Below are 22,344 nucleotides of genomic sequence, written 5' to 3'. Positions count from 1 at the left end.
ACTCACGTCACAAAGATAATTTTTTTATCACAAAAAAAAAAAGTCAAGTTGTCTATTCATCAGTGGGTTCCTCGCTCGGTTCCTCACTCTGAATTACGTCTGAGTCCTCATTCATTCCTGTATCATCTGAGCCCGTGGAAATCATGTCTGTGGTCCTAGATTTTGACCTTGCGTCTGATTTCCTTAATTCTGAAGAAGTGGTGCCCCAAAACGTGCTGCTTTCTGCACTTTTAGAAAAAGATGTGTCTGATACGCCTTCTGAGGGATGAAAGTAAGACAGAGTTGCCAGCTCTGGGTTGACAGAGTATTCACCACTCTCACATGATTTTTTATATCTGAAAAAGAAAACACACATCAAGAATCGTGTGTACAATTGCAGCTCAACTTAGAAAAGTATCTCAAAGCTATATATGAATTCTATCCAACGTATTGGTTACTATATAAATGAATGAAAAATGTTAGACCCTACACAGATGTGCTATTTGAAACAGAGTTCATAGCCCTTTTGTTTCAAGGCTTTAAAAAGGACCACAGATCTAGTCTATATATACTTTCCAATTGACTAAGGTTGTTTTATTTTTAGACGACTATTTAAATTATTGGGAAAAAGTTCAAGTAAGATATTCCCTGCGAGACAGCCCCATGCTCCTTTTCAAATAGGGAAAATGGAGCCAAACGGGATACCTTATAGATAAATTTGGGAGTCACGTTTCCCTAGCAATCTACTAGAGAGGAGAGGCGGGGTTTCAAGTCCTGGATGTTATAAAGACTCCAGAGGTCTGTAGACTTACTTCAGTGTCTTCATTTTGTACAGCATGGCACTACAGATTGCCAAGAGGATGACAAAAAGGAACAGGGTCATCAATGAGATGCCCAGCATTAATTTTAACTTGATGTCCTGTAGTTTGGCCAGGTTGTCTTCATTGGCAGCGGTCACATCAGAGCCTGAGAGGAAGAAAGAAAATGCAATGGAAAAGAGGAACTGTGTTCAGCATGTTTTCCTGGAGAAATAAGGATCTTGGAGCAACTGAAGCAAAGCCTTTAGCATTTGGAGTCTTCACTGCCCCCCCCATCCCTCCTGCCACGTAGGGGAGAAGGCTCTGGGCCACTCCCTATGGCCACATACTCAATTTTTGTACTTTTCACCTTCACAGCAGCCTTGGAGGAGCTGTCCTTCCCTCTGTTATCCAGGATCACAGAAGTTTATGGATCTGCCCATGGCGCATAGCTAGGAAGTGGCAAAGTCTGGGATCCCACCCAGGTGACCAGATGTTAACATGTATATGTACCAGACTTTCTCCCTGAATAATAAAAACGAGTTCAAGACTCTGAAGAGGTTACTATTAAAATTGTCATGAATTCACATATAAGGGGTTAGTCCTTCGGGAGAGACAGATGCAGCTCTGCTGTTGACACATGCAGTGATTTCTCTTTTACACTAAAAAGATGATGTACTACCTGCTTTCTCCAGGAGGCTTAAGAACTGAACTGACCATTTTATTACTGTGCTCAAACTAGTGTACTTGATATTAAAGAAGTGGAACTTAGTTAACTTTCTGAAATAAGTTATATAGTGAAAATCATGTCTGGATCCACAGATCTCAGAAGTCTTTTTACTAAATCTGTTAATGAAAATATATCTTTACTGCCAAATTTTACATCTTCCTGAATCTAATCCTAATCTATCTGGCTTAACAGACTTTTATTTAATAGTGACTTTAAATGACCATGTTGATATTTCTCCCCTTTCCCCCCTCTTCCTGCCCGAAAGTTCCAAGAGCTTTCATTATTTTCGAGGAAATGATGTTCTGGTAATAAACAAAGACAAGTTCCCATATCTATCTTCTCTGACATATAAAAAAAAAAACCTGTAATTGTCAATGTGTGATCCTAAACCAAGTGGAATGAAATGTGTGCAGGAGTCAATGACCGATATCTTGACTTTGAGGCACATTATTTGGGGAATAATCAAATTATGTTAAAATGGGCTGTGCTCCCAAATTGCCTGGCTACTCCTTAGAAGGGTTTTTGTAAAAAGGTATGCTTGTAGTACATTTTGTTTATCGAAATGATAGTCAAAACTAGAGAAGGATTTGAAATCCCTAACCAGTAGAAATTATAGAAAAACTAATTACAAGTTGAGACAGGTTTTTTCCTCCCAGCCTCAGTTTCCTCATCTGTAAAATGGAGATACTACCAACTTTCATAGAGTCGCTGTGAGGGCTGACATAAAGATGTGCAGTATGTGCTCAAAACATATTAGAAAGTGAGTCATGCTCAGCTTAATTACCTGAAAAGACAAAATATTTCTAAAGCATTTATCATTCCTGCATATCACTTTTCTAAATAAAGAAGACTGACTCCTTTTTACTGAAGCACTGGAAGGCAAGTGGCTATAATTGTCAAATAATACAGAACAGAACTGAGGTGACAGGTGACAGGCCTTCAATGTATTACCAGATGCTGTTTCTTTTTCAGTGTATTTTTGTAGCATGGATGTTTGGGGAAAATTAATATATTGCCTTGTCATAATCAATCCATAATGAAAACTACATTCAGCAGCAGGAATTCCCTCATTCATTGCTGGTGGGAATGCAGAATGGTAGTCACTGTGGAAGACGTTTCGGTATTTCCTTACAAATCTAAACATATTCTTACCATATGATTCAGCAATCACGATCCTTGGTGTTTACCCAAATGCACTGAAAACTTATGTCCACACAAAAACCTACACGTGAATGTTTATAGCAGCTTTATTCATTATTCCCACAATTTGGAAACAATTGAGATGTCTTTCAATAGGGGAATAGATAAACACACTGGTACATCCATACAGTGGGATATTATCCAGTGATGAAAAGAAGTGACCTATCAAGCCAAAAAGAAGTGGAGGAACTGTAAATGCGTATTGCTAAGCAAAAGAAGCCAGTCTGAAAAGGCTACATACGGTATGTTTCCAACTATATCACATTCTGGAAAAGGCAAAACAGTACAGACAGTGATAAGATCAGTCATTGCCAAGGGCTGGGGAAGGAAGGGATGGGGAAGGAGAACACGGGATTTTTAGGGCAGCGAAGCTACTCTGAATGACTGTAATGATAGACACAAGACAGTATGCATTTGTCAAAACCCATAGACTAGTACAGCACAAAGAGTGGGCCTGAACATAAATGATGAGGTTTAGTTAATAATAATGTATCAATACTGGCTCACAAATTGTTTAAAAAAAAATTGCACCGTACCAGTGGAAGACGTTAATAATACAGGAAACTGAGCAGAGGGAATATATGAGAATTCTCTGTAATTTCTACTCAGTTTTTCTGTAAGCCTAAAGCTGCTCTAAAAACAAGCCTACCAATTAAAAAAAAACTGTATTCTATATATCGTTCACTTGCCTACTCCTCCACTTGGTTTACTGTTTCAGGAACAGAAGTTACAAAACGGGAGGATGGAAACAGTCATCTGCGATACGGTCACTGACGAACACTTGTCAGGAACCATAACTTTCCTAAAACAGCAAACGTGCTCTCTGGTGTGAAGCCAGCCACCAAGCTACCCTCTCACACATATCATGCCTTACTGGGGAAACAGCATCACCATGCAGATACTAAAATGTGTCCACATATTTATGTATCCATTTAATTGAAGTATTTTGTTCTTACTTGGAATTGGGTGCAAAAATGCATCTCGGTTGTCCTCGAAGGTGGTTGCATTTATAGCTGTTAAAACAATAAATTAATGTTATGGTAAACAAAATTCACTTACTAAAATTATTGTGTGTGTGTTTATGTATGTGTATACTATATATCATTTATTCTCATTGTTCATGGTAGTGGTGTTCTGCAAAGTCATGTGAGCACTGAGTTAGTGAATACTGAACCATCAGCATCCCTGAGGGAAATACATAGGTTCCTGTGAGCCTCTGGTCACATTTTCATCAACCAATCAGTATATAACCTTGATTTATATGTGTTTCTGTTTAGAGACACTTTATTATACATTGCTGATTCATTAACATTGAGCTCACGGTGTGAGCATTGTAACTCACACCTATGTGAAGCTTATATAATACACATATTTTCCTCCCATCACAGCCTTCTTGTGTGTTGGAACAGTAAAGCATTGTAATACTATATTTGGGGGCCATTTAAAATAGCAAAATCACCAACAGAAAGCACAATAATGCAAAACACCTAGCACTAAACAGACCACAAAAAAGACACTTATTTACAGCATGAGAGTGGAAAAAAGAAGGCCTTTGTTCTATCTCAGCTGGGAACAAGAGCATCAAGCAGTTAAAATTTTTTTGCTACTCTGTGCACGTGCACAAATGACCACGAATGTTCTGCAAGTATTGATTTGAAGGGTTCCAAATAAATTTTAGATGCAGGTAAATTCACAAATACAGAATCTACAAATGAGGATCCATTGAATATGGTATATATTTCACATTTATAACGCATGCATATGTGTGTGTGTGATAAATGAAATACATTCATACATATATGCTTCTACAGATAATATGCACATTACATTTATACATGCATGCTTGTACATTTATGATATATATATATATATTACTTTTATGCATGCATATATTTTGATGTATACTTTGCATTCATTCATGTATCTCCGTGTGATTCTGATCATACTGCTCCAAATACAAAGAGAGATTATACTGGGCAGGAGCCTTATTTAAAATTTTTAATCATAAATTAAATGACTAGACTGTAACATTTGTAGGAGGATATAACTTTTGGGGGGAGAATCAGAAAATGTGTGACACTCGATCAACTTTCTGGGTTTGTTTTGCATTCGTTAATTACATGTGATGATGGCAGCAAAAGGTTGATTTACTAATTCTTAGTATCAGAGCTATTTACACTGATCTTGGCTTTCTTACAGAAGACTTCAGAAAATCAAAACATTTTCACAGCTACCTAACTACTATGAGTTTACCTTTAGCTAACATTGTCCAAAATGCAGGCTCATTTGGACCCTGGGTTGGTTCTGTTTAAAAAACAAAATAGAACACGATAACAAAATAAGGTAATTTGGCTTTAGTAAAATTTTGATAGAACATTCATTCATTCATTTGTTAATTTAGTCATTCAACAGTTATATCTTGAGCTCCTACGATGTGCCAGACTCTGTGGTTGGCAATGAAGCTATAGAAATGAATGAGATACAGGCTGTACGCTCAAGGAACACAATCTCAGTTTTGGAGGCAGACAAGATTGACTGTTAATTATGCTGCAGGGTAATGAGGGCTTAAAAGCAACACACAGGTGGTATGCACAAAGGGATCTAATTCAACTTGCAAAAATTGGAAACACGGAGAGGGAGCTGAAGCTCCAGTGTAGGCTAGGCTCAGAGGACTAGAAACTGTTTGCCAGGAAAACTAAGTGACAGAGAGGTCATTCCATTGTGAACACTCAGGAGTCCTGAGCAGGTTCCGTAAGCTCTGAGAGCTTCAGGTAGTCTGGAATGAAGAATGTGGGTGGGGAATGTGACCAGAGATGAGACTGGCAAGTTCCTCCACGGTCACCTTATTTCAGACTTGAATGTCTGGTTAGGAATTTAGAACATGACCCCAGACCTAGTAGTAAATTACTAAAGATATTTAAGAAGGGGTATACCAGGATGATCAGATGTCTATTTTTAATTATATCAAAAAAGTGAATCAGGTTTTTTAAAGTAGTGATAAAGATGCAAACTACTTCTAAGTAAACATTAGAAACATACTTGGGTTGCATGAACTGGAGAACACAGGGTATCTTACAATGACAGGTCCATTATCTTCAATTAGACTGCTCATCATTCAAGATCTTAGAGGAAAGCCATCCTGGGTTTTTATTTTTTCACAGATATTTTATAAGGAACAATATTCTTGTCAGGAAAATCAAAGATTTCGATTTTGCAAACTATCACTCTGAACTCTCCCCCACTAGTAATTTGAGGAAACACTAATAATCGACTCTAAGCAGAGTCAAGTTTATTTCTCAAGCACGTAACTGTTATGTTATTATTTTAAAATTATATTAAAATGTATTAAATATATTTATATAAATGTATATTTACATATATACATTTATTTAATATAAATATATATTTAATATAAATATAAAATGTAATACATTTTACTAAAATAAAGTTGCATTTTAAAAGAGCTCACTTCCTAACCCTTTTCAGGTAAATCTGAAAATTGACTCTTAGATTTGCACCACTTAAAAGGTTTTAGGGTAACTTTAAATTGTAGTAGTATAAATTCTTTAAGCATACGATTACTTTATGAAGTACTCAGAGTAGTGGAACTGAAAATTTTTAAGTCATATAATGATATGCTCCAGGTCTGACTACAGGGTTGTAACTTTAATACTGTGTTATATTTTTTTCAATATGTTCTTTACTTTCTTCATTTTCGACACGTTCAGGAGGTGGCAACGTCGTTGTTTCATTGACGAGTTTATCTAGGAAAAGGGATAATGGATTATCAGCATATCAAAATATTGACGCAACTTCTGTGACTAGGCATATTTTTAAGCTAAAAAAAAAAAATAGAACAAAGGAAGGCAGAGAGGAAAAAAAAACAAAAAAACAAAAACAAAGAGAAAGAGGTTGACATCTTCCAGAGATGCCTTAATGGAGGGGAAAGAAGAAGGCATTGAAGAAGAAAGCTTGTGTGATAATGGGTTGCCTGAGGTGGGCTTAATATGCTTATCATTCACAAAAGAGATAGGGAAACCTGGAGCCTGGAGCCTGGAGCCACAGGCTTCTTCTGGATATAAGAGAGATCTATTGGACTGAGGTACACTGGTTTCACATGGTTCCTGGCATCGGCCTCGAAGTGATACCATCAACTCAGGACAACGTGATTGCTTGTCAGCGTAATGACATGAAAGATGGAGGTAACACCCCTGTCCTTGTAAACTGGAAGGACATGCATGTTAACTACTCAAAACAGAATTTTGGACATAAAGATTTGGGGCTACAAATCAAGGATTTTCGGGCCTGATTTGGTATGTATCTCAGTCTGCCATGTGTCCATCTGGAGGTATGTCAGTAAGAGTGTATTTTGGAACAATGGTGATTGGAGGACCATTTTCCTCTGCATGAGGCTGGCTATTTCAGTTAACTTTGCTTAATCCAGGAGTCAGTAAAGTTCTATATGAAGTACAGGCAATCCCGCTACAGGAAGATTTCTACCGAGCCTACAAACAGCACTATTACGGGTACTTTGTAGGCAAGAAAGGATGGAAAAAGACTCCATTACCAGAGCCGATGCTGATTCAGGCAGGGCTGGAACAACTGGTGAGTAATCCTTAAACTCTGCTATGCAACCCTCACACTGGATTTTGGAGAAAAATGTCTAGATTGCCTCACTACTACCTTGCCTTCACAGTTTTAGGGGATAAAAGAATTGTTAATCAAAACTATTCTGGAGATTTCCATTTCCTTGGGGGGCTTGATCCTCTAGAATGTCCCCACCATGCCAACATGTCTCCCTCTGTTACAGCCCCAGTTAAAATGGCAAAAATTTTATCCCAATCCGACTTTGACAATCCTCTGGGGACCTGAATTGTGGGAAGAGAAGTTAGGGTTTTGGAGTCTCTTCCATGGGTCCTGCGGTTGTCAATAATCCACTTCCTAAGAGAATCTGAGGTGCATGATCTGTTCAAGGGCTGGCTCTGTGTGTCTTGCCCTAAACAACTCAAGATGTCTGCTGTGTACAAGCAAAATGTCCCTGAGTGATTTGTCTAACTAACGTACGCCCTTGAAATGTCCCTATCTCATTTATGTCCTAAGGTTTGGAATTGCTCAAAGTATTCCATTACTGTCAAGTAGCTTTATTAATCAACAGGCATTGCTGAGTGTGGCTTTTCCCAATATTGAATATTGTCATAGCCGGAAACATGTTCTCTCGCCTATTTACTTTCATCCTCTCTTCCTTGTCTTCTGTTTTATGCTATTTTTTTCATATATACGAAGTGTTGACACTTCAGGGTGAAAATGTGGTATAGGTACTTCAGAGACTTTTAATGGCCTCCAAAGTCACATGCTGGCAACAGTTTTATCTATCAATAGTTACACTTGGAAAAGGCAAAGAGGAAATAAGAACATTTGAAGCTGAAAGTATAAAGCAGAAAGAAGCAAAAATGTGGGTTTAAGAAAAATCATTTTCTAGAGTCCTAAATTTAGTTATTTTATTTTTCTTTTCCACACAAACCAAAAATATGAGGCTAGGAAATGTAAGACCCTCCTTGCACTCTGATTCCATCAGTGCCATGGCTGTGACGGAGTCTCCTTATTTTAGGAACTAGGGCCCCCTGACGACATTAGCGCCACTAAGACCTTTTTCCTACCCAATACTCTCAAGTGCTGCTTTGAAATCTTCCTTTAAGGGTTTTTCATATTTGCAATGGTGCCTTTCAGTACTCACAGTTTTTCAGAGAAAACTTCAGGTCAGTTGTTGCTCTCACGGATATCTCGGACTGTGTGCCATTTGAATTTTGTGTGGTGAACACGTCTGAAAACAGAAGATCAAAGCTTTTCAGCAGCTAGCTAAATCACTTCTCGTTCCTTTACATTTTTCCTCACCTGATTTTCTTTTTCTTAAAACATACGCACTAATTTCAAGAACAGAGTAATAAAATATTTGAGACATTCTTCATCTACAAAACAACGAGTGGGGCAAGGGTCAAAAATAAATTTCATGGGGCAAAAAGCCAAACTAATATCCTTACGCTAAATGACTCTTTCTGAAAAGAAATTAAAGAAATTACTGAGAAAAAAGTAAGTGCATAGTAGGTGCCAAAGTAAATTTGTAAATGTGTCATATTACCACTGTTTGTATTGACAATGTCAAATTTTAGCTAAGTAAGGGGCATTTATTTGCCCTTGAACCTTGAGACTATGGAATATAGTTCAGCTTAATAGTATATACTTTTAATAACAATCAAGATCTCCCATATACACTCACATTTACATAGGCACATAAAGAATCCTGCTCTGAAGAGCTGTCAGAGGTTGGTGTAATTCAGAACTAATGAACATATCCACCCAACGAGAGCCAAGGTAAACTGGATCAAGAGGCCAGACTGAACATACATATATACATGTCTCCTCTTTCCAAAATCTTATCAAATGACAGATAATTTTATACACATGAATGTATATGTGTTTAGTACCTACGTAAGTGTTCATTCCTCCCAACACACACACACACAAACAGTGCCATTAATGTATCATAATTTTGAAGAATTTCTGAGCTAGATCCATGAAGAAATAAAAAAAATTACAGCCCAATATTCATGTTATGAGTTATAAAAGTACAAAAATTAAAATACTGTGGTATTTTTGCAGGGAAAGACAGATCAAAGAAATGATAAAAAAGGTAGCAACTGACCCAATTTCAAATGGATTTTTGATTATATTAAATGTTAGTTTCATATCAGTAGAGAATTAATGTTAGACAATTAGCAATCCTCCTTGAAAATTGTAAAGTTTTAGTGGGGAGGGTAATAGCTCAGTGGTAGAGCACATGCTTAGCATGTATGAGGCCCTGGGTTCAATCTCCAGTACCTTCATTTAAAAAAAATTAGAAAAAAAAGAAAAATATAAATTTTATGCCTATTTTATGCCATATGCAAAAATAATTGGATTTAAGATCTAAGAGTGAAAAATAAAAATGTGAAATTATTAAAAAAATTGGAAAATAATATCTTGGATTGGATAAGGCCTAGCTAAACAAGATACAAAATGAAGAAATTATAAAGGAATTAATCAAGAATTGAACTTATAAAATTTAAATTTTTCTCTGTGATTAGGATACCTAAACAGGTTTAAAGATAAGCAACAACCTGGGAGAAAATACTTGTTACTTCTACCATAAGAAAAGATTAATATACTAATATAAAAAGAGACCCTACAAATAAATGTAAATACAACCTAACAGAAAAATGGGCCAAAAATATGAACAGGCAAATCACAGAAGTAGAAAGAAAAATGTCCAATAAATGAAGAGAAAAATTGTCACCTTCACAAGTATTCAGAATGCAAATTTAAAAAGTAATGAAAAGCTCTCATTTATTTACAAAATATGATTATTTATAAAATATTCATTGTGGGTGATACTGGGGAGCATTCTTGGGGGATGTGAATTGGTAAATACATTTTGGAGGGCAATTTGGTGGTATCTTTCAATATTTTAAAAGATTTACCCTTGATTCAGAAATTTTAGTATTTGGTATCTATCCAAAGAGAGATACACCCAATTGTATATAAGAATGTACAAGGAAAAAACTGTACATAATCTAATTCCTTAATAAGATAGTGGATATATTATGGAATATCATTTTATGGAATACTATGCAGCCAATTAAAAATAATGAGGTAGGTGTGAAAAGAGATTCAGAGTTGTTAAAAAAGAAAAGCAAGTCATAAAACAATTCTTTACTATGGTCCCATTTATGTTTTGTGTGTGTGTGTAAGAAATATTCTTTTTCTTTAATCAAAGAAATCATTAGGCTCTTCATTTATTTATCCTCTGGTTAATTCAAAATAGAGATACATTCTGAAAAGGAAATGACTGCATCATTTTGCACACAGTAGAGGCAGCCTGTGGTGGATAGATTAGACACCACTCCTGACTGCTTCTTTGTAGCTATGAAACCTGGCAATTGACCTCTCTGAGCCTCAGGGATTTTTTTTTTTCAACTACAAAATAGGATAGTGATTCACCAAAAAAAAAAAATATATAAATACAACTTATGCATTACAGTTTTCAAAGTACTTGAGTATATGTATGTAGATATATGTAGATATAAGTATATCTTCATTGTATTTCTATTTTTTCTTTGATTAATGTTAATAAAGATTCCAGAATAGTTAGATTTAATCTAATTTTCATTTTTAACAAGAGTTTCTTATGAACCTTCACAATGTAGAATAGTGGACCTTATAAAGACATGGAAAGAAAGCCCATACAATAAATGCTGAATAAACTGAAGTTTAGTGGACCTTCCAAACATCTCAAAGTCATCTTGTTATGGGTTGAACTTTGTTTGCCTAAAAAGATATGCTCAAGTTCTAACTCTCAGTACCTCAGAATGTGACCTAACTTGGAAAAAGAGTCATTGAAGATTTAGTTAAGATGAAGTCACATGGGAGCAGGTGGGCTCCCAATCCAATATGGTGTCCTTACTGCGAAGAGGGAAATTTGGACACTGACACACAGGAAAAATTTGTGAAGACAGAGGCAGAGATTGGTGTTCTGCTGCTACAAGCCAAGGATGCCTGGGGCTACCAGAAGCTGGAAGAGGCAAGGGAATACCCTCCCCTCGAGGCTTTGGAGAGAGCATGGCATGGCCAAAACTTTCATTTTGGATTGGTGGCTCAGTGAGAACTATGAAAGAATAAATTTCTTTTGCTTTGAATCTCCCAGTTTGTGGTTCTTCATTTCAAGAAACCCTAGGAAACTGACACACACCTCCAAATTAATTTTGGTGAACTCACCAGAGAATTAGGTCAATTGTTACTAATGTGAATAAATAACCATACTGCTATGATAAACCCTATGCTAATTGTAGACAATTACCTATTGTCTGCAACTATTATACACTTACATACAACTGTATGTAGACAATTACAGACAATTACAACAAGAATCTTGTTCTGCTTCCCAACATCTCATAAAAAAAGTTGCAGGAAATAAGAATTTCATCTTATACAGTGGAATATCTATAAGGTAACTTAAAATTTAAGTAGGAAATAAAATGATTATAGGTGTTTTAGAAACAATTAAATCAAACCAGTATAATCAGCTTTTGTATATGTATTACTATTAACTTTAAAAGCTTACATTGTTTTATATCTTTATAATAATTGCCAGTTTTCTCATTAGCAGGAGTATTCTCATTATTTTCTCCTTCTTGATGGGGCTGCTCAGGCACAGCATGCTCAGGCACAGGGTGTTCAGGCACAGTGTGCTCAGGCAGAGGCTGCTCAGGCACAGGGTGTTCAGGTAGAGTGTGCTCAGGCGCAGGGGGTTCAGGCGCAGTGTGCTCAGGCACAGGCTGCGCAGGCACAGGGTGTTCAGGTGCAGTGTGCTCAGGCGCAGTGTGCCCAGGCACAGCGGCTTCAGGCACAGCATGCTCAGGCACAGGGGGTTCAGACACCAGCTGCTCAGGCACAGGGGGTTCAGACACCAGCTGCTCAGGCACAGGGGGTTCAGACACCAGCTGCTCAGGCACAGGGGGTTCAGACACCAGCTGCTCAGGCACAGGGGGTTCAGACACCAGCTGCTCAGGCACAGGGGGTTCAGACACCAGCTGCTCAGGCACCAACTGCCCAGCCATGGGTGTCACATCAGGCCCTGAAAAAAAGGATGACCATAGATTAGAAGTATGTTGATTTCTTGGCTACTTTCTTTTTCTAACTGCACTTTTTTCACAAAGATTTTGAGGCAGAGATTTAAAATCTAAGTTATACCATACTTGCAACAATCAACTTTCTATCATCCTATAGGAAATTCCCACCGGCTGGTTTTCTAGGATAAGGGGTCACCTTTCTTATCTGCTATTTCGGTGAAAGTTCTAAATGCTTACTCACCTTCATCAGGAGGATTCATAAGACCAAACTCTGGGGAAAAAACCCCAGATAAAAAAATAAACAATATAAAATTCATTGGGAAAATGATATGATTTATCCAGTGATCAACTGCGTCTCAAGAGTTTCCCTTCTGTTGCCCAGCACGTCCTAGAACCAGCTAGGACATTATGACGTCACTGCCAAATGAAGCTCAGAATGCCGGCGAGAAGCTTCCAAAAACTTTGTGACTCAGTCTGATGTCTTCATCTTTGGTCCTGTAATGGTTTTTATTTTTAAAAATAAACCATTATAAGATTTTCTTTGAAAATTAAGAGGTATGTTTTCAGGAAATACTGTAAACGATTGGTCCCTAGATTTTAAAGAGCCATTAATATTGTTGGCTTATTATCAGAAAATGAGAACAGACCTTTCTGGTTTTTGAAGCATTTGTGATACTATATGTTCTTTCACATAGCTGCAATCCAAGTATCTGTTAAAAACTAACCAGATACCCAGATTCAATCCAAATGCCCTGAAAATTCTGGTTCATGAGTTATCTTAACAATAATTCTTTGAGGGGAAGTCTTTTGAAATATCTTTTTGAGGGGGGTTGAAGACCTATATTCTTCATAAAGTATAAAGTATCTGCTTTACTAAGAACATTTTTATCAATAAAACCCATCTTTTACCTCACATGCAGCTTAAGGAAATTATATAATATTTAGTAAGAAGAAGATTTAGACCCAGATAACATTTTCCATATATTTCTCATGTAATAACTCATAATAAGTAATAAAGGCAAGAAATCAAATGGACAATATTCCTAATATTGCTCTTCATGTTAGTAAAGGGTCACCTAACTTTGCTTCCCTCAATTTTGATTACTGATGGATAGCCTTTCAGCTCTGGGGAATATTCATAATTAAAATGACACAAGCATCAGGGCTGTAAAGTCTAATGCCTTAAAAGAATTTTGTAAAGTAAGATGTGCCTTCGGTGAAGTCTCATAGAGGCCACGAAAGGGGAATACATAATACAACACAACGTAAAACTTCCTTAAAATCTTCTGTATCCAATTTCTTTCCAGCACTCCCTATAGTGTCTCCTAAAATAACTGTCTTCTTTGTCATTTACAAACTCCATCCAATCAACCTTCTTCCACAGTTTAATTTTCTTCCCCTTCCATCTTCCCTCCCACCCCTCAATTCATATCTATTTTTTTGCAAGTAGTTCCATGTCATTATTATTCAGATTAATTTATCCCTCCCCACTCTAAGATTATTTTTACAAATAAACCTTTTCGTCTCAGTTCTTTTATGATTTTTTTTAACATTTAAATCTACAGTCTAAAGCATAGATCGGCAAATATTCTGTAAAGACCAAATTGTAAATACTTAGGTCTTTTATTAAACCTTGTACCAGAGATGACATTCAATGCAATGAGGTAAGGAAACAAAATAGAAAATGTAAGGATTGGAAAGGAAGAAACAAAACTACCATTATTCGCAGATGCCATGATGGTCTACTCAGAAAATTTAAGTCTCCTAAGTACTAGAACTAATATGAAAATTTAGCCCAGGCCTTAAGGGATGACAGCTTTACCCCTGTCTCCTGGAATACTAGCTTTGAAGCCCCTGAGTGCCATGTAAGATGTACCTTACTGGAGACATTCCATGGAGAGGACCTGAGACCACAGAGAGAGAGAAAAATACCCAGCCGAGCCAGGTCTTCTGGCCCTCCCTCCCTGCAAAGCACCAGGCATGTGAGTGACACCATCTTGGCTGCATCCATCAGCCCAGCCTCCAGCTGCACCTCATCAAGAGGCTGCCACCACATGGGGCAGAAGACTAACCCAGCTGAGCCTTGCTTGAACTCCTGACCCACAAAATCACGAGACACGATACAATAGGTGTTGTGTTAAATCAGTAAGTTTTAATGTATTTCGTTGTGCAGCGATAAATAGCAATAAATAAAATTGGAATCTTAAATTCAACAAGATCACTCTCTGAACACAACCTTGCCTCCTGGCAGCTCTCTAATTCGGGTCCTCCTGCCACCTTGTTCTCCTGCCCAACAGGAATCTCTGATCTCCCGTCCTCTCCATTTATTCGGCATCTTCTCCTCTTTTTACTTCACTATCTGGATCCCCTCGCCCCTCAGAACCCTTCCCTGGCGGCCCTCCCTGACCAGCATGAACTCAGAGGCAGGCTTTTCACAGGTTAGAAAAAAGGGCCCCCAGCCCTTGCACTCATCCTCAGGATTTTGGATCCTATGAGTATCATTCTGATTAGGGATTCAATATCTAGTTTCATGGATAGAGCAAATAATTCTTCCTCTAGAAACGTTTAGACAGAAACCCACACCCAGGCGCTGGCTAGCATGCAAACTATCTTTATTGCTGCCTGCCTCCCACCTGAGACGACCCAGCAGAGGGAGCGGGGAGGCTCCTGAGCCAAAGAGGAGACTTGATGGTTCTAGTTCTCTAGTCCTCGAGGCAGGGTTGGACTAGTTAGTGGGAGAGAAGGGAGGGTGGGGAAACCAATAATCTTGAGGGCCTCAAGGAAAGGGAGTCCTTTCTCACCTGCAAGGGAAGTCACAGCCGCTCTGGCTCCAGGTCACGCGCAGGCAGAGGGAGCAGCTAGGGTGTGGTGTGTGCTTGTCCCCTGGGCTGCCCTGGAAAGCGGGCCCACTGCCCACCCTCTTACAGGTGGTCAGGCAAGCGAGATCACATGGAGAGGGACCAGGCATTGCAAGTTATGCTGCCCGAGCAATCCAGTGCCTCTACGCATTCAGGGCACCGCAGGAAAAACCACCACCAAACTCACAAAAACAGCTCGGGGCTCCTCACACACCTGCACCAAGACCCGGATGCGTCAGCCAGCGTGCAGCTGCAGGTGCAGACTCTGACTACTTTAGGGCAACCTGACGGATGGGCTTTTATTCTGAGATCTACGCTTTCTAGTCTTTGGGTTGTTAAAATACCTTTTCTCTTGTGAAATAAGAGTGATGAGAGCATCCATAAATAAACAATAGAGTTGTTGTTTAATTTTAAACTTTCTTGCCTATGAAATCCAAAATCCTGAGGATGAGTGCAAGGGCTGGGGGCCCTTTTTTCTAACCTGTGAAAAGCCTGCCTCTGGGTTCATGCTGGTTGGGGAGGGCCGCCAGGGAAGGGTTCTGAGGGGCGAGGGGAAGGGGGTACCACCAGGTCTGGGGTTTAGAAAGCGCAATCTGGCTTCAGTTGGTGAAGAGTGGAAGGGGGAGTAGAGACGGGGAGAGCCATTGCCTCGCTGTTGTTGAGGCAGGAGAGTCTGCGGAAATGCAGAGGCTGTGTGTGCAGATGGAGGAAGGGAGGGGCCTCTGTGGCCCTGAGGCTAATTTTCTAACATGGGTTTGGGCGAATCTTTCTCCCAAATTGCTGGCTCTTATCTGCCCTTTTGTATTTCCATTATCTCATTAAAATAAGTCTGCCCCTCAGGACCATCTTTCTAAGGATGGTAGAGAAAAGGGTGCAGTTTCTTTTCCACTTTATCTGAATACAAGTTTTTTCCTTCTGCTGCTAGCCAGACCACGCAGTCCGATTCGACAAGCTTTCCATTGGGAATGGCTGCTTCCTCCACTGTCTCCCCGGACCAGCTGTATCTGAACTCTCCTGGTTATCAGCCATCTCCTTCGTGTCCACAGAGCCCCCTCATCTGGCCCTGATGCAAAACACATCTTAGTAGTTATCAGACATGATTCGTATCAGGATGGGTGTTAAAGAATTGCATGTAAATGGGGGAAATTATTCTTCTCCAGTGATTTTGAACCTTGGGATGAAAAAAGCAAAGACAGATGAGGGCGCCCAGCACAAAGCAAAGGAGCTGAGGCCTCCATTCTCCTGCCCATGAAATATGCATAATAGCAGTATTGCAAGTAGGTTACTATGTCGACTACAGGCCTACGAGAGCGTCAGCCAGAGCCGGGAGGCACACTTCTGCTGACTCAGACCGCATTTCCCCACCTCTTTCCAGTCTTGTGTATTCCCACTGCCAAATTTGAGGAGAAAACACTTTTCTCATTCTCGGTATAGACTCGTCATCTTTGAAGACTAAGTCCGGTCAGGTAGGAAACTGTTTGGGAGACGACTGGAAGGTGGGAACCCCCTTCGAATCAGAGGGGAAATGGTACCCCTGGCTGCTCCTACCAGCCTGGCAGAGACCGGGTTTCCCAGCCAGGCTTTCCTCCCCAGGCAGGGGCCTGGTGAGCAATGTCTGCAGCAGGGGTGTGAAGCCCACTTGTTTCCTCCCTCTGACCCATCGGCTTGATGACCTTAACTTTCAGTGGCATGTTCACTGGACTTCCTTTCTCGTCTGTACAGGAGGCATTCAGTCCAACCATGTCACCCCATTATTCCTTCCCCAGCTTCCTTTGGGCTTTTCAGGGGCAACTCCTTTTGTTATCCTTGTGGTGAAAGCTTGGTCACCAGGGTAGCAAGGGAACAAGGTCAAAGGAGGAATAGCTATTTAATAGACAAAGTGTGTGTGTCAGAGGGATGCAACCCAGTGGTTAAGAGCAGGGGCTCTGGAGACAGACTGCCTGGGTTCAGATCCCACCACCCCAGCTACCCAGCTGCATGATCTCGAATCTTATGCTGCCACCTCAGTTTCCTCATCTGTAAAATGGGAATAATAACAATAGGCTCTGCCTCACAAGACTGTGTTGAACATTAATTCAGATAATCAAAGTGAAATGCTTGGCACGATGCCTAGCACGGTATGAGAGCAAAGGACTGTCCCCGTGTGAGCTCATCCCTGCTCCCCAGCCTGCAACCGGTGCTCGGTCACAACCTCTGCCACAGATTATGGATGTTTGCTGTCACCAATATTTCCCTCAGGGAACAGCTGTGAGAATGGGATGGGAGAATACGTGTCAAGTACCAAACATAGTGCTTGGCACTGTGAATAAAAAATACTGCCAGCCATATCAGTGAGCAAAGGATGCTGCGGACATCAAGTCAACAGCCACTACCCCCAACAGTGAGCAGAGGGAACTCAGGATGCAGACAAGCAGGCAGCCTGGCCTCTGCAGCCACCCTCAACGATGCTCCCTGAGAAAACTCAGGATGGGAAAGAGCAGGATACTGGCCCTAGCTGGCTAAGGTGCACATGAAAGGAATGATTTCAATGAGCCCAGGCTTTTGCACCATCCCAAACATAGAAAAGCACTAAATTCCTTTACTTGAGATATCTGGTTTCTTTAATTAACAGTAATCTTTCAATGTTTTGACAACCTGGCCTTTGTTGCAAAAACTCCTACATATCCTGGCTCCTCCCTTGCATCTTTGGAGCAGTCGCTTAGAGCCTTCCAGGCTCGAGTCCTCAGAAAGTCTACAGAGTAAAACATAACTCTCAACTTCCAGGCTGTGCATAACTTTCCAGTCGACAGCACAGAACAGGTTCTCAGTAAATTAATTTGTAGCCCGTCTTTCCCCTAAAACACCTTCCTAAGTCCCCTGAAAGCACCTGGCACACCCACCTGCTCTGTTCCTAGTCCTTTCCAGTACAGTAACTCAGGACTCCATGAGCACCAGAGGATGTTCAGGTGAAAATTGCCTTGTTCATTTTCCCTTTCTCTTGGCAGTGGGTGATGGGCTAGGGTACCTTCTTTCATGTTTCTCTATCCAAGTCGCAGGGAAGTCCTTTGCAGTCACTTATGAGAAATAATGCAAATTCCAATTAAATACCCTGAGCGCAAGGGCAGCACCAACTTTTCTTTCTGAATGCTAACAGAAGACCTGGCAATAACTAGCTTACAGCTCTTGGGGACTTTCTGAACTTGTAGTTCCTTTATTTCTTTTATTCCAAATCCATATGTTCACAGGGTTTTGCTTAATCCACTGCCCAGATGATGCCCTGTCAGTACTTAATATCAGAGCGACACTGTGTGTTATCCATGCAACCTCAGGAAGCTCATGCTAAGGCTGGAAATGTGTTAAAAAAAAATTCTTCCCAGGAGCATGAAACAGGCCTTGCCTTTTGAATGAACTTTCTTTAACTTCCATGGTTCAATAGTTGCTGAAGTTAAAGATTTACTATTAAAAAAAATCCTCCCTCTCCCTGCTCGTGTCTTGAGAAAGGCTGCCTCCTTCTTTGTTCCGTCGCTGAATCATTTCGTAGGACAATTACATGGAGGCCTAGGAATGGGAGGGTACAAGTTATTCATCTCACCCACAGTATGTTTGTTTCATCCAGCCTGAAAACACAGGCCAGCGTTCCCTCGTGACATATTACAGATCTCCCGGTGGAACCAGGACCTGGAGAACTGTACCTCTGCCATGACTCCTGGTGCCCTTAAAGGGCGCTGCACAGGTCAGGTATGCAACGTGTTTCCTTTTCATTTCTAAATTAGCTCGTGGAATATATACATAAATAAATCTCCTAGCCACACATTGCTCTAGCCTCTCAGTTGCATATTTCTTTTTTTGTTATTATTATTGAACTTTTTTTTAAATTGAAGTATAGTTGGTTTACAATGTTAATTTCTGGTGTACAGCATAGTGATTCAGTTGAAAAAAAATATATATATATATATTCCTTTTCATATTTTTTTATTACGGGTTACTATAAGATATTGAATAGTTCCATGTGCTATACAGTGGAAACTTGTTGTTTATCTATTTTATATATAGTAATTAGTATCTGCAAATCTCAGACTCCCAATTTACCCCTTCCCACTTCCTTTCTCCCCTGGTAACCATAAGTTTGTTTTCTATGTCAATGAGTCTGTTTCTGTTTTGTAAATAAGTTCATTTGTGTCATTTTTTGTAGATTCCACATATGAGTGATATCATATGGTATTTTTCTTTCTCTTTCTGGCTTCCTTCATTTAGTATGATGATCTCCAGTTTCATCCATGTTGCTGCAAATGGCATTATTTTATTCTTTTTTATGGTTGAGTAGTATTCCATTGTGTATATATAGCACATCAGCTGCATATTTCTAATTGTTCATGTTACCACAAATTCTACACTATGAAGAGTCAATACATTCATTTTTTTCATGGAGAAGAAAAACTAGCAAAAATTAAATGTGATCGTTCTGCTCGATCCTTGTTGTCAAAGCTAATCAGCTTTGGGTGTTTCTGTTTATTAACTCTTAAAAGTCTGCTTGTTTTTTCCTAACAATGAGTGAATTGCATTTCTTTCCAACCATTCCACAGCAGGAAGCAAGACCTAGAAGTTTCTTATGTACCATTTTAATTAATCATAGAAGCAATCTGCTTCCACCCTGGGTGGTTCCTCCTGGCCTTGCACATTGTCCCTATCTCCTGCCCGCTCAGGGACCCATCCTGGCCTCTGGTCTTGGCCTCACACCACTCAACACTCAGTGGACAAGCCATTTTGGCCTTCCGGGTGTCCACACTAGATCCCTTGTCCCACTTAATCTCTGACTAAGGGTCCACTGTGTATTTGTGAATGAACTTCTATGAATAGAAATATTTGATATTCTCAGATGCACCAGTCACAGAAGCACTACTGTAATTGCACGACCAGGACAGCGACTGAAGGCTGACTTGCTACATGACATGGACCCGGTATCTATAGGGAGGGAGACATCTGAGAAGAGCCCTGTGCCTAGTGGGTGGAGGTGACTCCTGTGTTTAGAGTGTGGGCGCTGGAGCACACCTGTGTGATATCACTTTCTTGCTTGTGACCTCAGGCAAGTTACTTGGGTAACTTTGACTTTAAAATGGGGATAAACAGATAACCCACCTCATGGGTTAGATGAGATTATCCATTTAAAACCCTTAACAAGTACTTAGTCTACAGTTCGCACTCAAATGTGTACTTTGGGTGTTAGTATCATCAAATTATCATTATCATTGTTACATACTGCTTTTAATTAACTTCTCTCTGATAGCAAGCACCTATCCACCATGTGAATTCATTCACTCCTTTGTTTATTCATCAAAGGTCTATTGGGCATCGACTCTGTGCCAGACACTCTCTTCTAGGTGCTAGTACACGGCAATAAACAAAATAGAGATTCCTGATGGCGTGGAATTTCTATTCCAGTTGCAGGGAGACAGACAACACACAGTGAACCTAGTAAATAAATTATACAATATAGATGCTATGGGGAAAAAGTGGGCAAGAAATGTACGTGAGTGCAGCATCCCAGCATAAGAGGGCAATGGGGACAATCAGCCATGTGTCTGGGAGGCAACAGGGAGTGGTGAGGACAGTGGTAAATTAGAGAGAGAACCCCATCTAAATCGGTCAGCCACTTCTCAGCCAATTCCTGCCACATGAAAACAAAAACCTAGTGTTGCCAGATTTTTTGATTCTGCAAGAAAAGCCAGAAATTCTGATTTTTAAGCGTCAAATTTCCCAGTTATGCTGGTAGCTAGTTAAAAACAACAACAACGATTCACAGAACATGCCTACGGGACAAATTCCGTCCATAGTCTGCCTCTCTGTCACGTCTTGGTGTACATTTCAGACTGCGGAGCTGAGGGGCAGAGGAACACTTTATATTTGTGACTGGGCTCCAGAAGTTCACTCCTCCTCACTCCCTGTGTCTAGAAGTCACTTCATCACAAATGGCTTTTGTCAGACATAGCACTCAATTGTTGCCATTGGGAACAGGAGTGGTTATTGGAGTCATTTACAGTTATTCCACAGTGACTGTAAATGTATAAATCGTACATAAGAATTTATACATTTCTGCTTTTCCAAATATGTTCATATATTTTCATCTTACATGATTGTCCAAAAATAACTATAAGTTACATAGGAACACATCTATAAGCCCAGTTGCAGTTCAGATATCTGAGGCACAGAACAGTTAAATACACTATCCAAGGTCATACAAAAAAGGTAGTGGCAAACCTGAGACTAAACCTTAGATTTATTTACTCCGATTGATGAGCTTTTTTCTAAAATCTAGACTTATTATACTTACATGCCAAATCATTATCTAATGTAATACTGAATCCTACTCCTGGAGAGAGATGTGCGTGATTAACCTGTTGAGAAGCTAAACATGATGTATGACCCCCTCTTGGGAGAATCTGTAATAGAATAAAGACACTTCTGCTAAAATACAAATATGTGTATGTGTTCTAAAATAAATTTTGTATTAGTTTTTTTTTGTTTTTGTTTTTTGTTTTGTTTTTTTTTTTTTTTTTAGAATTAACCTTTCTTTTCGTTTACCAGTTCCAGGATCATGGCAAGATAAAGAATATATTTGTTAAAGAAATATACCAAACACACAAAAAAGACAGACTAGATGATGGTTATGTGTCTTTTATTTGTGACATTTGAGTTCCTAAGCTCACACAGAACTGATTTCATAAATATCCTTTAGTCTTATCTTACATTTCTAATTGTTTTTCATTGTTAGCCTGTTTTTGTAACCAAACCCTTTATTCAATCACACACAAAACTAAAATTATGCTAAATCTTTTTTCTGATGCAATTAGAAAAGACACTGAAAAACTCTGAAATTAGAACACTAAAAGCTAGTAAAACAGCTTACCTGTCAGATTAGAAATGGACTCTTCCCTCTAAAAGTTACAAAAATCCTTATTTATTCATTGAAAACTTCTTCCCCAGAATTAATAACTGCCAGAGGGAAATAGCCTATTATAAAAGTTTTTTTGTGGATATATTTTTTAAAGCAGGAAAAAAAACCCCATTATTTCCAAAACACGCTTTGTTTGGCTAATTCTAGGAGAGAATCGCCTATTTCCTCGAGAACCAAAATGATCAAA

At 39.4% G+C, this 22,344-nt stretch overlaps 1 protein-coding gene across 6 annotated transcripts in view; it reads right to left on the bottom strand.

Annotated features, from left to right (window-relative positions):
* Positions 1–7: 7 nt before the first annotated feature.
* MOB3B (MOB kinase activator 3B) overlaps positions 8–22,344 on the bottom strand; it is a 201,850-nt gene continuing 179,513 nt past the window's right edge. The window contains exons 1-8 of one of the 6 annotated variants that reach the window (XM_032479107.1): positions 12,610–12,847; positions 11,861–12,373; positions 8,441–8,527; positions 6,411–6,470; positions 4,960–5,010; positions 3,663–3,719; positions 792–945; positions 8–335 (exon numbers count right to left, since the gene is read on the bottom strand). In XM_032479107.1, the coding sequence (XP_032334998.1) occupies positions 53–335; positions 792–945; positions 3,663–3,719; positions 4,960–5,010; positions 6,411–6,470; positions 8,441–8,527; positions 11,861–12,373; positions 12,610–12,685 (1,281 nt within the window). In that variant the 5' untranslated portion in view covers positions 12,686–12,847 and the 3' untranslated portion in view covers positions 8–52. Of the gene's footprint in view, positions 336–791; positions 946–3,662; positions 3,720–4,959; positions 5,011–5,745; positions 6,367–6,410; positions 6,471–8,440; positions 8,528–11,860; positions 12,374–12,609; positions 12,864–22,344 lie in introns of those variants that run through there. The other 5 variants (XM_032479106.1, XM_032479114.1, XM_032479108.1 and 2 more) reach the window with 5 other exon arrangements.

This window comes from Camelus ferus, chromosome 4 (genome assembly GCF_009834535.1).
Source record: "Camelus ferus isolate YT-003-E chromosome 4, BCGSAC_Cfer_1.0, whole genome shotgun sequence".
Lineage (NCBI taxonomy): Eukaryota > Metazoa > Chordata > Mammalia > Artiodactyla > Camelidae > Camelus > Camelus ferus.
This window is presented reverse-complemented; position numbering and strand designations above follow the sequence as displayed.